Genomic DNA, 16,133 nt, shown 5'->3' on the forward strand with positions numbered 1-16,133 from the left:
TTTATCTAGGGAAACCACCTTTGTATCAACCAATCTTTAGAGCCTTGTTTGACCTCGTCCTATGACCCAATTCACTTGAGGACATTCAAGCATTAGCTTTCTTATCAATAGGCTTGGAAACCACCTTTGTATCAACCTTTTTAACTCCATCAACCTTATTCCTAGAATTCACCTTTTTCGATCCACGTCCCTTCTTCTTGGTATCTTCTTCCTTTACACTAGCATCCATATCCATTGGGACCTCTATTCTAAGGTGTCTCTAGCAATAATGCCACCAGACGTTACAAGTACCACATACGGGGACAAAGTGGATGTTTATCCCTTCTTCGTGATCATTACCATATTTAGTTTATCCATACCATCTACAAGAAATTAGGAATGTATTTCATCACAAAATAATAGCAAAAAAAAAATAGAAAAATAAAACAACAAGGATAGAGGATGGAAACACTTATCACCAAAAATTTCGTTATTTTGATTTTTGTTGCTCGCTTTGAGCAAAAGGCAAATGTTAACATATTAAGGTTTCTTTTTGGGTGGGTTAGCACCCTCATGATCAACTTCCCTTGTACATTTTAAGGCGCCCTAGAACCTCAAAAGGGTTCGCTTAAAGCTATATTACTCTTAGGAGAGGTTGACCTTTTTGTAAATTTATGTCCTTGGGCCATGAATAAAGTGGTTATGAGACCACCATTTCTTGAACTTGTCTTCGTACTTAGGTTGCGAAAGGGGAGTGTGGTGCTCTATAGATCCGCCTACCTCTCTCTCCAAAATCATATGAATTTTGAAAGAATTACCTTCATACATCGTGGATTCAAAATTATTTCAATCCTTATCTACATGGCACCCTATCTTCTTCATCAAGTGCCCCTGTTGGAATCTCGCAGTGAGTTTTATGTGCAGTAAGGTTAATGGGATGACTAAGGGTGTTCGCGGCGTGGTTTGGGCAGTTTTGACATAAAAATATCCGAACCGCAAGAGAAAAAAGTGTGCGGTTTTGTTGACTTTTAGAAATAAAACTGAACCAAACCAAACCAATGCGGTTTGGATTGGTTCGGTTAGTTCGTTTTTTTTTACAAAAATATATTGAGCCATACATACACATATTGATGACAACATAACTTTGTATTTAGTCATTTATGTGTTATCAAATAACAACAAAATTCATGATATTTGGATAACAACTTTCCATTTATTATACAAAAATAATATTAGATAAAAATGGAATAAAAAACATAAAATAGTAGCATAACATAATATCAAAAGCATTATAATGAAATAGAAAAAAATGTGGAAATGAAATATTAGAGAAGTTGAAAAAGAAAGAGCAGAAGAGATGCGATTAGATAAGAAGAGGAAATTTAATAACGTAATTGAAAGAGAGAACAGTATAATAAAAATAATAAGATGAAAAAGAAAGAACATAAGAGATGAAAGACTAGAAAATAATATGAGAAGAAAGTGCAATACCACTAGGAGAGATTTGAGAAGACTTAAATTGAAACCTTAAGTATGAGGAAGAGAAAATCATTCATAATCCTAAGGCTAAGGCATAATAGGTTTGAGTTTGGGTTGGATATAAGTTAATTGAAATTAGGGGGCTTGTAACATAATGCGGTTTGATTCGGTTTGTAAAATACAAACCGCAAACCAAATTGAACCGCGCAATTTGTTAAAAAATGGCCCAAACACATCCGAACCAAATGTAATTTTTTGCTGTTTCAGTTTGGTTTGGTTTGGTTTTGTGGTTTTCTATTGGACCGGTTTGATTTTGAACACCCCTAGGGGCGACGAAGTAATATTTATTCTTAAAGTTTTTGATGTTATCCATGTACACTTCAACAAAATTTATGACCTTGCTTCAAGGATATCAATATTTAAGGATGGCCTAGACTAGTAAACCTCGTCAATACGTAGAACATATGACAGAACAAATCCAATGTATGCAAGTTGTTCTTGTACCCATACTGGTACTAAAAAACCTTCATATACACCAAACTTATGGGACGCAGTTGTGAAGGAAATTTTTTGAGATGATTAAGAACTTCAACTTTAAAGTTATTGACAGGAAGATTGACCCTCATTCGAGAGAACAAACACTTAAACATGGGAAATCTGCACATACTAAACCGACTATAGATGTACTTATCATTTATGAGGAGGGTCACCTATCAGTATGATGACAATCCCGCCTATTTTTATGGAAGTTCCATTATATATTTCTTGGAATCTCCTAAAATATTGGTCTGCATCTTGATTTCTATTGACCAATCCTACCTCTGAACCATCTTAACATATGTTTGCTTCGACTACTCTGGGTATGGGCTGTTTGACGGGTTGAGGCATAACTTGTTGCCCTTGATTATTAAGAATCCCTTCATTGTTTGGTAGTCCTAAATTTTGAACTAGCCTAACATTTTGGATTTGAGGGATAGGTCAAATAGGCGCTTGGGGAGCACAAAACAAATCACCAATTCGACCCATTTGATGGGCCAATTGTTGGTAGCTATGATTTGTGTTTTGGATCGACGGATTAAACATAATACCAATCTATTGTATAAGCATATTCACCGTATCATGGTTAGTTTCATCCATTTGCCGTCTCACAGACACGAGGGAACTAGTGGTTAAGGGTGGCATAACTTGAGGGATATAGCCTAAACCTCCTTGTGGTTGTACCATTCGACTAGGGTTGCTTATAGCAGATCCTGACGCTAAGTATGAATTAAGAGGCGACACAATAGACATTGTATTATCTGCATATGCCGATGTATTAGTTTGTAGGTCTACCATCATTATAGTTGGCATGCCATAATGATATTCACTACTACCAAGGTAGCGTAAATATTGGGATAAAAGGGTCTCCTATAATCGTTTGTGTGGCCCTGGAGTAGTTGGAATACTCGCTGAATGTGGTAGGTAAACCGCCACTTCTGGTAATATCGTCGAAATTGACATTTGGCTTATATTAGTAGAGGTTATTCTAACGCTTGTTGAAGTTCCTGCATTTCCCACAATCAATTCGATTAATTGTTCTTCTATGTTTGGAGCATTGTTCTAGAGAGGGGGAGGCTTTTTCAACGTTGGACGAATCATCTCAGCAAGAGTTTTACCACTCCTCAGACGCATAAACACTCAACAATTGAAGACATTTCATGTAAGAAGAATAAAACAACAAAAAAGACACAACACTTTTCTGCAGAAGTTAATTTTTTTTGCACAAATGGGTACCACAAGGTGTGTTAATTTGTTTATTGGTCTTTCCAGTAAATCAAATAATAAGTTTTAGGCATAATTACACTAGTGGTCCTTTAAATTATTTTATTGTAATAAGTTGGTCCTTTAAGTTTTTTTTAATAGGTTGGTCCTTTAAGTTTTTTTTGTAACAACTTGATTCTTTAAAATTTTTTTGGTTGAATTAGGTTATAACTTTATAGTTTTTTGATGCTACTTTATGTATTTAGGATGCTAATAATATATGCATTTTGTTGCAACTTTATGTATTTTGGATTTTTGGGTGATTGGTTTAATCAAAGACTGAAAAAAAGGGTAAAAAATGGTAAATGTGCACACATTTGTTAACTTAAAAGATCAAATTGTTACAAAAAAATCTTAAGGGACCAACTTATTACAATAAAATAACTTAAAGGATCCCTAGTATAATTATGCTTAAGTTTTAGTTCACTTAAGGAAGTAAACTCGAAAAAATTCTATGGACAACTTGTGCAAATTATTTTGAAGAAACGTGTTTGTGCTTGAGTGTTGATGTTTGAATATAGAGAAATTGGATAGAAATTCTAATATGAACAATATATGATTGTTCAATGGGACAAAATAAACAAAGACTAAAAATAAAAGTAAGATAGAATGATTTGATTAAAGAATTACAAAAGGGATGCAGATTCATACATGTTTCCTCACAAACTATTTTCTCTCTGTGACTTGGATACTCGAGTTCTATAAGGATTAATGATAAAATTTGCGAACCTTGATTACATGAATGAAATCAACTTATATACTAAATATCAATAAGCGTCGATAACAGTTACCACTCTAGAACTCGACATGTATCTTATCACGTGGATCTATGTTCTCTCCTCTGCTTTCGCGTGTCCTTAGTCTTTGAACTGCTTCTAAATGGCTACCCAAGTCTATAACTGCTCTTAAATCTCTTAACTGCTTCCGTCGAGAACATTTTCAAGTCTTCTAAATACCCATGCCGAGTACGTCAAGTCATTACAAACCTTTTTCGAGATTCTGGACATATTTTGAAGAAAGAGTGATTCTAATCTTGTGGATCTTTTCCTAAGACTCCTCCAAACCAAACTTAGTGGATTTCTAGGTCATATAATCCTTGGACTCAAGAATAGGCTAAGTCTCACGACACCTGGTAAGCGAGTTGAACTCAACACCTTAAACAAAATGATCAATATGTCGAAATTTTAATCTTGTAATCTCGTATTTAACATTTTCACTCTTTTCTTACACTTTTTATGTCGATAATTGAAGTTCAAATTTTCATGCTAAAAATGGTCCAATAAATTAATGTCATATATTAAAATAATCATGTTAAAATTTTAAAAAAATCAAATTCAAACCATTTTCTTCCAACAATTAACACAAAAATCCTATAATTGGATGAACTAAAAATACTGTTTTGTCCTTTTCCTGGTATTCTTTGGCGTGTGTGTGTAAACCCAAAAGTTGTTCGAATAAAGAAAGTATTGCATATTAGACGGGACATGCTTTAAAAAAAACATGCCTTCGCTGCTAAGCATATATATGCATTCAGAGTTTAATCCCCTTTTAGTAACTTACTCCATAATTGTAGCACTAAAAGCATGAACATTGCATATCAACACTAATTTGATCCCAATTCAATCTCAAAAGTAAAACCCATCATGAAAAGAAGATGCATTATTAAAGTCATTCATATGATTTTTCATTATAGCTATGTTACTTAAACAGTCTTAAACATCTTATGCGACACTTTATAGCTCTTTATATATCTTATTTTTTTTATCTTACATATATTATAAAATAAAAAAGATAAGAAACATAAAAGAGAGGACATATAAATTCGCAAAGTTCCAGATAAATTCTTTGTTAAGAATCTAATGTAAATGAAAAGCAAAAAAGTGCTCTCACACTTTAATTCACACTTTCTTTTTGTCGCTACAAGCAATTCTCTAGTGACTTTTCCACCCAAAATAAAAACAAAGAAACCAACAAACTCAGCATTTAAATAATAACATTTGATCAACAACATTATTGTCATAACATCTTAAAACAATGGCATTCAGAAGCAATGAGATGCTGCTAGTGCTAAGCATGTTCTTTGTTGTAGTGTCTCTGTGGGGTGTCACCGTGGCACAAACGGACTCAAGTTGCACCAATGTGTTCATAAGTCTTTCTCCATGCCTTGACTACATCACCGAACAAACTTCCAGTCCTTCCTCCGGTTGTTGCTCACAGCTTGCTTCTGTTATGGGGTCACAGCCACAGTGTCTATGCGAGGTTGTTAACGGCGGTGCTGCTTCGTCTATTGCTGCCAGTTTTAACATCAATCAAACTCGCGCTTTGGCTCTTCCAACTGCTTGTAATATCCAAACACCTCCTATCAACACTTGCAACGGTACGAGTTATTAAATATATCTGTTTATCTGTCTATCTGTATGTCTGTTTCTCGAAAACTTAATTCCTTATTGTAATTTCAGGCTCAGCTTCTTCTTCTTCTCCTCCGGCAGGTGTTTCTATTTCCAACATTCCGAATTCTCCTTCAGGTATCAAATTAAAAACAAATTCTTAAAAACTTGAACAAAAAGTTTTCTTGCTGAATAGATGTAATCAATTTGATGCTATTTTGGTATAGGGAGTTTTTCATCAACTACTGGAACAACTGGAAGTATTCGAGGCTCATCGTCGTCTTATAGAACATCATCAAGTTCTGGAAAATTACAATGTTCTTTGCTTGTTCTGGTTATCTTTGCAAAGTTCACATTCATATTCATGACCACTACTTAGGTTGCATCGTGCATGTTTTTGTAAACCTTATTAGTATTGTCTAAATTCTACTTATTTTAAGTACACCCTTTGTTTTTCTCCCTAACACATTAACCAAGTCATATGATAAAAGTCACACTAGTTATGTTTTTTTTTGTGTAAGAAAGATATATTAGATGGAAAACTAAGGGTTCTCAAAATCTGTTACACAAGATAACGAGATAAACTCGACAAAAAAGCATTACAAAACCTGTTACACTAGTTATGTAATTAGAAATCAGAAAACATGTATGCTTGAATTAAATTCAAAGGTTAGCAGCTTTAGAAACTCAATGGCTGGCCTATGTTATCTCATTAGTAAAATCATAAAACTTCTTCATGTTAGACCACAACCAACATGTGAAACAAGAAATCAATAAGCACAACACAGAGGTATGTTTCAGTTTTTTGGTAAAAATAATTTTTGTAGTGTTAAATTTTTTTAAAGAAAAAATTCAAAAAAAAAATTAGTTTAAATATTTATTTTAAAAATATTATCTTAGATATTTTTTTTAATATAAAAAAAATCATTTCAAATAGTTTTCTATAAAAATCATTTTTAAAGATAAAATAAGTGGACCCATAATCATGTTTAAAAATGCTATAAATTTTTTGTGAAATGACATTAGGGAGAAAAAAAAGAGAAGCAAACCAGTCCAAGAAAATTCTTAAGCAGTCAACTTTTACGAGATCCACAATTTAGGGAACTTTTTAAATTTACAAACCATAGCCTACCTTTTAGGTTTTGTTTAACTTGATTGACAAGATAATTTTTTTTTTTTCGGAATACATAAGTTTAGATGAGATAAGCCTCTACCTAAGTCTCTATGGTTTATTAAAGCATATCTTAAAACTCAAAAAATATTTACAAAGTTATCATATATTATCTATTTTTGAAATGGTGGTCGTGAACAAACATGTGAGTATCCCTTCTATATCTATGTGAATTTCTGTTAAATCTTTTTTTTTTTTTTAATATGATTCTTTATGACTGTTTACAGTGATTTCTGATAAACAACCGTTAGTCCTCTCAATTCTTTTGTATATTTTTGGTAACATACATGATCGACTAGATTGATCGTAGGACATGGTGGCTAAGTGATTTTGTCTTAGTGATTAAATTCATCTTTTTGACTATATTCTAAAAAAAGCACTCGAATTTACAATTGGTGTAAAGGCAATGGGATATGCAACAACAAAATTTAAAGAAAGACTTAAAGGATTTCGACTGTAAATATAAAAGACATAACTTGACGAAAAGTATGTAAATGACTTGCACTACTAAAACGAAAACAATATTAGAATGACAATGGTGTTACACGTACATTCTCAGCAAACTCTTTCTCTCACACTTGATACTTGAGCAATTTTGAGTAATTTTGTACAAAATCAACACACTTTTCAACATAAAAAGACTCTTATTTAGACTAATTCGACCCTAACGGTCTTTTCCTAACGAAATGCCACGTTGCTTCCATGCGTCCTTTTGGCTAAACGAATTACTTCGAAATTCAAATATTTCCACCCGAAGCCTTCGAAATGCGATCCCCGTGACTTATTTAAAATGCGTATACCCTTCGAAACATTTTGAAAAATATCTTCAATCCTTGCTTTAAACATCTCGAAGACGTTCCAGTAGAAGCTTCAACTCAATACAAAGAAAAAAACTCATTCGAAGGGATTCTAAGAAATATCTTTGCATGACTCTCTCTTATTTTCTCTTCGAAACATACAGTCTAACAACTTTATTTTGGTCGTCGAAATCTCCAGCTAACAAATTGCCCCCAATAAATGTCTATTATGAATGAGATGCAGAAATAGGCATTTCTTGCCACTATAGATTTCGACTGCTTTAAGCTTTTGATCTTCCGAAACTTAATGGCGTCATTATAATTATGACGTTTCTTTTCAAACGTCTCATCAAGACGTGCGCCATCAAGGTAATCATTGCTCCCAATAAGTAGGAGTGAGGCTACAAACTGTGCAACCGCCTGGACAATCAATCAGCGTCGAACGCGTGTCCCACTAACTTTAAACCATAAATTTTCATAATTTTGAGAGATTAACTTTCGTCCCTATAAATAGTGATCCTTGTCACTTTCAAAACCTTTCTTCTTGCTTTCTCCAGAAAAATCTCCTAATGTCTTCTCTTCAAAAAATCTGTTCAAAGATTTTAAATTTTCTTCAACAAAAAACTCAACTACACCCTCTTTACTACGAAACATCATAACAAGGATAACGTTAATGTCTCCGATGAATAACACATCGCCTTCCTGGCGCTCTGGCTGTCGAGATGCGTATTCTGTTCAAGATCGCTACAAGTGGCGAAAAGATACCTTGCCATGGCGAATCAACTCAATTCTGGTAGGAAACTTGACCTAAGCCAGATGATTCTTGGGTATCTTTATGAGTGTCTTGGCGAATCTGCGGACCTTTTGAAAGCTTACAAAACTGGAACCCCCCTTTTATTCGCTGGACCCTTTTGGCTACTACAGTTGTGGTTAAATGCCACCTTCGAATCTGAATTACCAAAGAAATGTTTGGTTGAAGAAAATTAAGAAGCTATCAAGGACCGAACAATCGAAGGAACAAGACTGGCTTACTTGACCCCTCAGGATGAAGGAGGACAACTACCTGAAGCCTTTCGAGCTTATATGAAGATGTTCGCTAAACGTTATCATTTTAGCCCTTCGATGGCTCCTTTTGCTGAAAGGAAGATAGGCCCATAATGGTTTACTCGAGAGTTCCCTGCTCATCTGCCAGATCAGCAAGCTGAATCCACGACTATTTGGGAGGCATTCTTGACCCCTAAAATGTTATCTCATAGACTGAGGACTTCGAAGAGCCATTATGGTCTCTTGAGCTATCAACCTAATTTGGTTTCGAGACAGTTTAGCCTTATTCAAATCAAGCCAAAACCTATGTAAGAGAAGAAGAGCCATCTGTGCCTTCACTTTGTTTTCAACTGAAGAAAGCTTCGAATCCCGGACTGCTAGATATATTGGGATCACCTCTCTTACACCCATCTCCTTCAGAGTCTATTTCCACTGTACCCAAGAATTCTCTACACGGTGGTCCAGTTATTACAACAAAGAGATCTTTGATGTTCCTACTCTCTCGAAAGAACTAACTGCAGCTTTCGCTTCTACGCATGAGCGCTTCAAAAAAGGTACTTCGACGCATATCAAGGAAATTCAAGCGTTTCAAAAATACTTCGAAATTTCCTACAGGCCAGGTGATCTTAGTCGAACCATTGGCGAAACAACTTTTACCTTACACGAAAATTTTTCTAAAAAATTGGAGAGTCTGAAATTTCCTTCATATGTTCGTCCTGAACAACGTTATGAAATGGCTCTTAACATGTACCCTCCAAAATTCCCTCGACTGCCCAGTGCTGACTTAGGTGTGGCTTTAAGTCCTCCATTTCCAGACTGGTTCTTCTGTGGGAACTTTACAAAAATTATCCACGAAGAGTCCAAAAAACGCGTCGAACGAGTGGTTCCGACTAAGCATACCCTGGATAGTTTCCAACGACATCTTCATATTGGCCTAGAACACGTTTGTGTTCTAACTCCGATACCTGAAGGTGTGAAACGGGAGGATATTTCGATTTCACTCATCTTTTTTGTCTCTCTAGGGTTTATTATACAAACTTGTTTTATTTTTCCTTGTTTGATTTCAGTTATTGATCGAAGGCAAACCATTAAAGATAAAGCAACTCATTGAATTCATTGAATTCATCATAAGGATAATTTTCATTTGTAGATTGACTCAGATCTTTTAATAAATTGCAATTAAAGATGAGAATATTTCAGGTTATCCTACATGGACCTATAACCTATCGTATTTAAGTTTGGTTTGGTCTTACATATTTAATAACAAGGTTAAGTTTATTTAAAGTCTATTTAATTAAATAGACTAGACCTATGCTATTAAAAAAAACCTATAAAATTTTATAGATCAGTCGATATATACACATATTTTAGAAAATAAGATACATAATAGTATACAGACTCTGTTTGGTAAGACATGCTTTCGAGCTTATAGCTTATGTCTTGTGTCTTATAAGCTCATATGATAATTTAGACTCGTTTGGTAACGGTCTTTTCATCACGAGTTTATAGTTTATTTTACTAACTTATAGCTTATTTTTCAGACGCTATTTCAAATAGCTTTTAGCTTATGTCTTATAGCTTATTACTTTTTCTTCCTTTTTTATCCTTATTATTTTAATTAAAATCCATTTTTAACCCTTATAATTTATTTTAATTTAAAATAAAATAATTATATATTAAATATCTTTTATGTCATTTTACATTTATAAGTTAATTGAACCGTTAATTTTATCAAACAATTCAATGAGCTTATAAGCTATCAGTCTCAACCATCCGCTATAAGCTATAAGTCATCAGTCATCAGTCATAAGCTAGCTAATCAGTCAACCACTATTTTTACCAAACAGCCACTCTCGATCGTAGTTGCGGGGGATCGAACCGTGGTCCTTCCTACCAAGTTTAGGGCCAATCACCACTGAACCAACTAACGAGATTTTGTTCAAACCAATAACAACAATCGAAGCCATTTCCATCTTCAACCACCTTATAAAGAAATTGTTATAAGAAGTGAAAGTAATCTGTTTAAATAAAATTGCACTCCTCAATAGATGACTGAATGTAATTTCTGAAGGAAAGTTGCACCCCTAAATAGATGACTAGTTAACTCATTTACATTTACGGAGAAAATCTAACTCCATGTATTTTAAATCTTTATAAAAAAATCCAACATATTTCCTTCTTTGTCTTGATATCTAACCATTTATATGTGATATTTCCATATCTGCATTTCTAATCTGAAAATTGAATAATAATCATAGTATTAAAATTCCATCAGACATATAAAACATGTTGAAATAAGATGTTATTTACTATGTTTTACAAAAGTCAAACCACTAGCTTATTTCAGATAATTTTAAATGTATAAACACATGATATTAAAATAGACTTGTTTGATGTGTTCTTGAGAAGGTTGAAATTAATTGTGGAAATTTCAACAAAATTGAAATATCTTTGCACCTATGTTACACATTCAATGAAATTTACATTATGACTCTAAAAGTGAAAGTACATATCTATTTTATGCCCTTTTCCAATTGAATTAAATTCTACATTCCAATTTCTATAATCTATAATACACATAAAGATTAGCAATTAATTCTGAAAATTTAATTTGGAAGCTAAGAAAAGTTACATCCATTAGTTATTAAGCATATTAAGCTATCTAAATGTGATTATATCTGCAAAATTATCTATTTATTTTATGATAGTAACAAAAATAAATTTCAAACACAATGTAAATTTTAAAAAAGGAAACTATTGAGAAGTTCTTAGATAATTGAAAGAAAGAAAGTTCAAGGATAAATGTATGATGATTTGGTTAGTTTATATGATTGGTGGTACTTTCCAGTTGATATCCACCAGACTTAGCTGAGGCCTGTTTCATTGTTCTTTTTGTGAGAACTTTTGGTACTCCTTTCATCAATTTATTGGAAAAAAAAAATTAATTTAATAAGATTGATTTAGAAAAATATTATTCATAAAAATAGTAAACTGTAACATATTAAAAAATGAGCAACAAAAAACTAAAGGGTTGAATAACTCACTGTTAGAGAAAGTTTTTGGAGATGCTGAGAAGCCATTGCAAGATGTAAAATCCAAAAGTAGTCCATATTAGGATTATAAGCTCCAACAATATATAATTCCAATTGTCTAAGATTTTGATATTGATCCAAATATTCCTTCATTAACTCGGATATCTGTTTATCCCAGTAATATTTAAAAGCAATTAATTGACAAAAACATAAACATCAAGTAGCATGTATGGGTTTAGAGTGACTCACCTCTGAAAGACTGATATGCATAGGGAAATTCCTAACCTGAGAAAGGTTCGTATGCATAGTGAAATTCTCAACCTGATTTAATCTTGCAATTGTAGCAAAGTTATAACTTATATATATTTATCTTGTTGAAACCTGCATCCCAAAAAACCTTCAATAACTTTGGAGCCTCTAGAGAAACTATGCTCCTCATCCATGTGAAACATCTAAATTCAAAGGATGAGAGATTCAAAGCATGAATATCCATCTTACAAGAACGACCTTTTGAATGGTAACAACAAACTATGCTCAAATGGCGCAACTTTGCACTGATGATTTTGAAACCACATGCGAACCGACACAGGTTAATGGTGGCATGTTCCAGTTGGAGACAATTAGAAAACAAATCAGTTATGACGTCACCTTCACCGAGTCTATCCAACACAATTGTTGTCACATTCTTTAGTCCAGAAAACTCAACAAGATTAGAAATATGACTACAGCTGTAGCTAAACTTGGATAACTTATGAGACTTAATATTCATTGTGTAATACAAGTTTAGAGACACCGGTCGAAGAATATTCAATTGAGGAGAGATTTGATGCAATGATATCAATATTAATTTTCTTCAGAATAATAAGCTCGCAGATAATGTTCAAATGAAGCAATGATGTACTAGTTATTTTTAAGTCAAATTTGAAATTACATTCATTAAGAGTCAAGTTTTCAAGACGAGTGCAGTTAAAAAACAGATATTGAAGCATATTCTGTTGAAATATTAAACTTGATTTGGGCCTATTTATTATCTGGTATTTTGGGCTTAGATTTTGGGTAGTGTTTCTAGAGAATTCTTGTAGTGTTTGGAATGTCTAGATATTTCTTATAGTTGTAAAATTCTCTAGAATACTCTTTGAATCTTTAGAGTTGAGAACTCTCTAGAATTAGTGTGTCTAGAGTTCTCCTTAGAGTAGTATAAATAGAGATGTAATCCTACACATTTGCATCAAGCAAAATACAAAGTTTTCTCTTCCATAAAGAATTCTCCTACCTATCAAGTTTCTATTCAAGCCTCCAATATTTCTAAACACTTGTCCTACACACAAAAACAACCTTAATTCCAACAAAGTGGTACCAGAGCTTCAAGATCCTCAAAAGATGGCAAATGGAGGTTTCCCTTTTCAAATGTCGATGCTCACAAAGAACAACTATGATAATTGGAGTATCAAGATGAAGGCGCTACTAGGATCTCAAGATGTGTGGGATGTCGTTGAGAAAGGCTTCAAGGAGCAAGATGAAGCCTCACTAAGCCAAGGTGCAAAAGATACATTGAAGGAGTCAAGAAAGAGAGACAAGAAAGCTCTCTTCTGCATTTATCAATCGGTGGATGAAGATACTTTTGAGAAGATATCCAACGCAACGACGACCAAAGAAGCATGGGACAAGCTTCAAACTTGCAACAAAGGAGTTGAGCAGGTAAAAAAGATTCGTCTTCAAACTATTAGAGGTGACTTTGAACGTTTGTTTATGGAGGAGTCTGAGTCAATTTCTGATTATTTTTCTCGAGTATTGGCCGTAGTCAATCAACTTAAAAGAAATGGTGAAGATGTTGATGATGTGAAAGTCATGGAGAAAATACTTCGCACTTTAAATCCAAGTTTTGACTTCATTGTTACCAACATTGAAGAAAACAAGGATTTAAAGACCATGACCATTGAGCAACTCATGGGTTCCTTACAAGCATAAGAAGAAAAACAAAAGAGAAAAACTAAACAAAAGGACGCTATAGAGCAACTACTACAACTCAACATAAAGGAAGCAAACTATGTAAACTACAAGAGCCAAAGAGGACGAGGTTGTGGCCAAGATCGTGGACATCGACGAGGACGTGGAGGAGAAGGAAGAGGAGGTTATAACAACTACTCTAACAACTTCAACAATGGAGAAATAAGTTGAAATCCACAAGCGACAAATGGTCGTGGAAGAGGAAATTCATGGTCAAGGTACGAAAAATCACAAATCAAGTGCTTCAACTGCAACAAGATTGGTCACTATGCATCCGAGTGTAGATTCTCGAAGAAGGTTGAAGAGAAAGCTAACTTTGTAGAAGAAAAAGGTGGAGAAGAAGAAACTTTGCTACTCGCATGTCAAAACCAAGTTGAAGAGAAAAGAAACAAGTGGTACCTTGACACTGGTGCAAGCAACCACATGTGCGGCGATCGAAGCATGTTTGTAGAGATCAATGAAGCGGAAACTGGCGATGTCTCATTTGGAGATAACTCAAAGATACCCGTCAAAGGCAAAGGTAAAATTCCCATACGCTTGAAGAATGGTAGTCATCAGTTCATATCCAATGTCTATTATGTCCCTAACATGAAGAATAATATTTTGAGCTTGGGGCAATTATTAGAGAGGCTATGACATCACCTTGAAAGAACATAGTCTTTTCTTAAGAGATTGTAGACATAACTTGATTGCTAAGTTGCCTATGTCAAAGAATAGAATGTTCCTTTTGAACATTCAAAATGATGTGGCAAAGTGTCTCAAGGCTTGCTATACCGATTCTTCATGGCTATGGCATCTACGATTTTGGCATCTCAACTTCGATGGTCTAGAACGTTTTGCAAAGAAGGAGATGGTGAGAGGCTTGCCTAGCATCAACCACCCAGACCAACTCTGCGAAGGATGTCTAATTGGGAAGCAATTCCGAAAAAGCTTTTCAAAGGAATCAACATCAAGAGCCACAAAGCCTCTAGAGCTCATACACACAGATGTTTGTGGACCAATCAAACCCAACTCTTTTGGTAAGAGTAAGTACTTTCTCCTCTTTATTGAAAATTTTAAGAAGTTCAAAGCCCTTGTGGAGAAAGAAAGTGGTATTTTCATTAAGGCCATGAGATCTGATCGAGGAGGGGAGTTCACTTCAAATGAGTTCAATAAATATTGTGAAGACCATGGAATCCGTCGTCCACTGACTGTGCCAAGATCGCCACAACAAAATGGAGTAGCAGAAAGAAAGAACCAAACCATACTTAACATGGTGCGAAGCATGCTCAAGAGCAAGAAGATGCTGAAGGAGTTTTGGGCCGAAATAGTGGCATGTGCGATATACTTGACAAATCGCTCCCAACAAGAAGTGTGCATGAGAAGACACCACAAGAAGCATGGAGTGGAAGGAAGCCAGGGATCTCTCACCTCAAAGTGTTTGGAAGTATTACCTATACCCATGTTCTAGACGAAAGAAGAACAAAGCTCGATGATAAAAGTGAGAAATATGTGTTCGTAGGTTACGACTCAAGTTCCAAAGGATACAAGCTTTATAATCCAAATAGTGGAAAGATCGCCATAAGCCGCAACGTGGAGTTCGATGAAGAAGATTGTTGGGATTGGAGTGTTCAAGAAGAAAGGTATGATTTTCTTCCTTACTTTGAAGAAGAAGAAGAAGAAGAAGAAGAAGAAATTGAACAACCAATGATAGAGGAACATCTTACACCACCGACCTCACCGACACCAAGGTTGGAAGAAACAAGCTCAAGTGAGAGGACACCGCGACTAAGGAGCATTGAAGAGCTTTATGAGGTAACCGAAAACCTAAACCACATTAACCTCTTTTGATTTTTTTGGTGATTGTGAGGCTCCAAGCTATCAAGAAGTGGCGAAAAATATCAAATGGAGAGACGTCATGGACGAAGACTCATTTAAAATCCCGGAGCAAGAAAACAAAGGAACTTTCATCACCTAAGAAGGATATTTCAAATAAGACCTTAAGAAGTTAAAGATGGATGACCCCAATTCAGTTGACACCCCGTGGGAATGTGGCAGCGAGTTGAGCACACATGAAGCTAAGGAGAATGTTTGGAGTCACAAATCAAGTTTAAGGGGGATGTTGAAATATTAAACTTGATTTGGGCCTCTTTATTATTTGGTATTTTTGGCTTAGCTATTTTGGGCTTAGATTTTGGGTAGTGTTTCTAGAGAATTCTTGTAGTGTTTGGAATGTCTAGATATTTCTTATAGTTGTAAAATTCTCTAGAATACTCTTTGAATCTCTAGAGTTGAGAACTCTCTAGAATTAGTGTGTCTAGAGTTCTCCTTAGAGTAGTATAAATAGAGATGTAATCCTACACATTTGCATCAAGCAAAATACAAAGTTTTCTCTTCCATAAAGAATTCTCCTAACTATCAAGTTTCTATTCAAGCCTCCAATATTTCTAAACACTTG

General features: G+C 34.5%; 2 protein-coding genes across 2 annotated transcripts; both read left to right on the forward strand.

Annotated features, from left to right (window-relative positions):
- The first annotated feature begins 5,214 nt into the window (after window positions 1–5,214).
- LOC131621595 (non-specific lipid transfer protein GPI-anchored 5-like) lies at window positions 5,215–6,444 on the forward strand. The gene is made up of 3 exons (XM_058892636.1): window positions 5,215–5,635; window positions 5,718–5,783; window positions 5,873–6,444. The coding sequence occupies exons 1-3, from the start codon at window positions 5,293–5,295 to the stop codon at window positions 6,022–6,024; spliced, it is 561 nt and encodes a 186-aa protein (XP_058748619.1). The 5' UTR covers window positions 5,215–5,292; the 3' UTR covers window positions 6,025–6,444.
- Window positions 6,445–13,069: 6,625 nt separating this feature from the next.
- On the forward strand, window positions 13,070–13,657 carry LOC131621655 (uncharacterized). The gene has a single exon (XM_058892683.1). The coding sequence runs from the start codon at window positions 13,070–13,072 to the stop codon at window positions 13,655–13,657; it is 588 nt and encodes a 195-aa protein (XP_058748666.1).
- The last annotated feature ends 2,476 nt before the right edge of the window (window positions 13,658–16,133 follow it).

The sequence above is a fragment of the Vicia villosa genome, unplaced genomic scaffold (assembly GCF_029867415.1).
Source record: "Vicia villosa cultivar HV-30 ecotype Madison, WI unplaced genomic scaffold, Vvil1.0 ctg.000010F_1_1, whole genome shotgun sequence".
Classification (NCBI taxonomy): domain Eukaryota; kingdom Viridiplantae; phylum Streptophyta; class Magnoliopsida; order Fabales; family Fabaceae; genus Vicia; species Vicia villosa.

Coding starts and splice junctions, on each gene's coding strand:
- LOC131621595 (XM_058892636.1), top strand. CDS start 5,293: ATGGCATTCAGAAGCAATGAGATGCTGCTAGTGCTAAGCATGTTCTTT. Junction 5,636..5,717: donor TCCTATCAACACTTGCAACG/GTACGAGTTATT, acceptor TTGTAATTTCAG/GCTCAGCTTCTTCTTCTTCT. Junction 5,784..5,872: donor CATTCCGAATTCTCCTTCAG/GTATCAAATTAA, acceptor ATTTTGGTATAG/GGAGTTTTTCATCAACTACT.
- LOC131621655 (XM_058892683.1), top strand. CDS start 13,070: ATGGCAAATGGAGGTTTCCCTTTTCAAATGTCGATGCTCACAAAGAAC.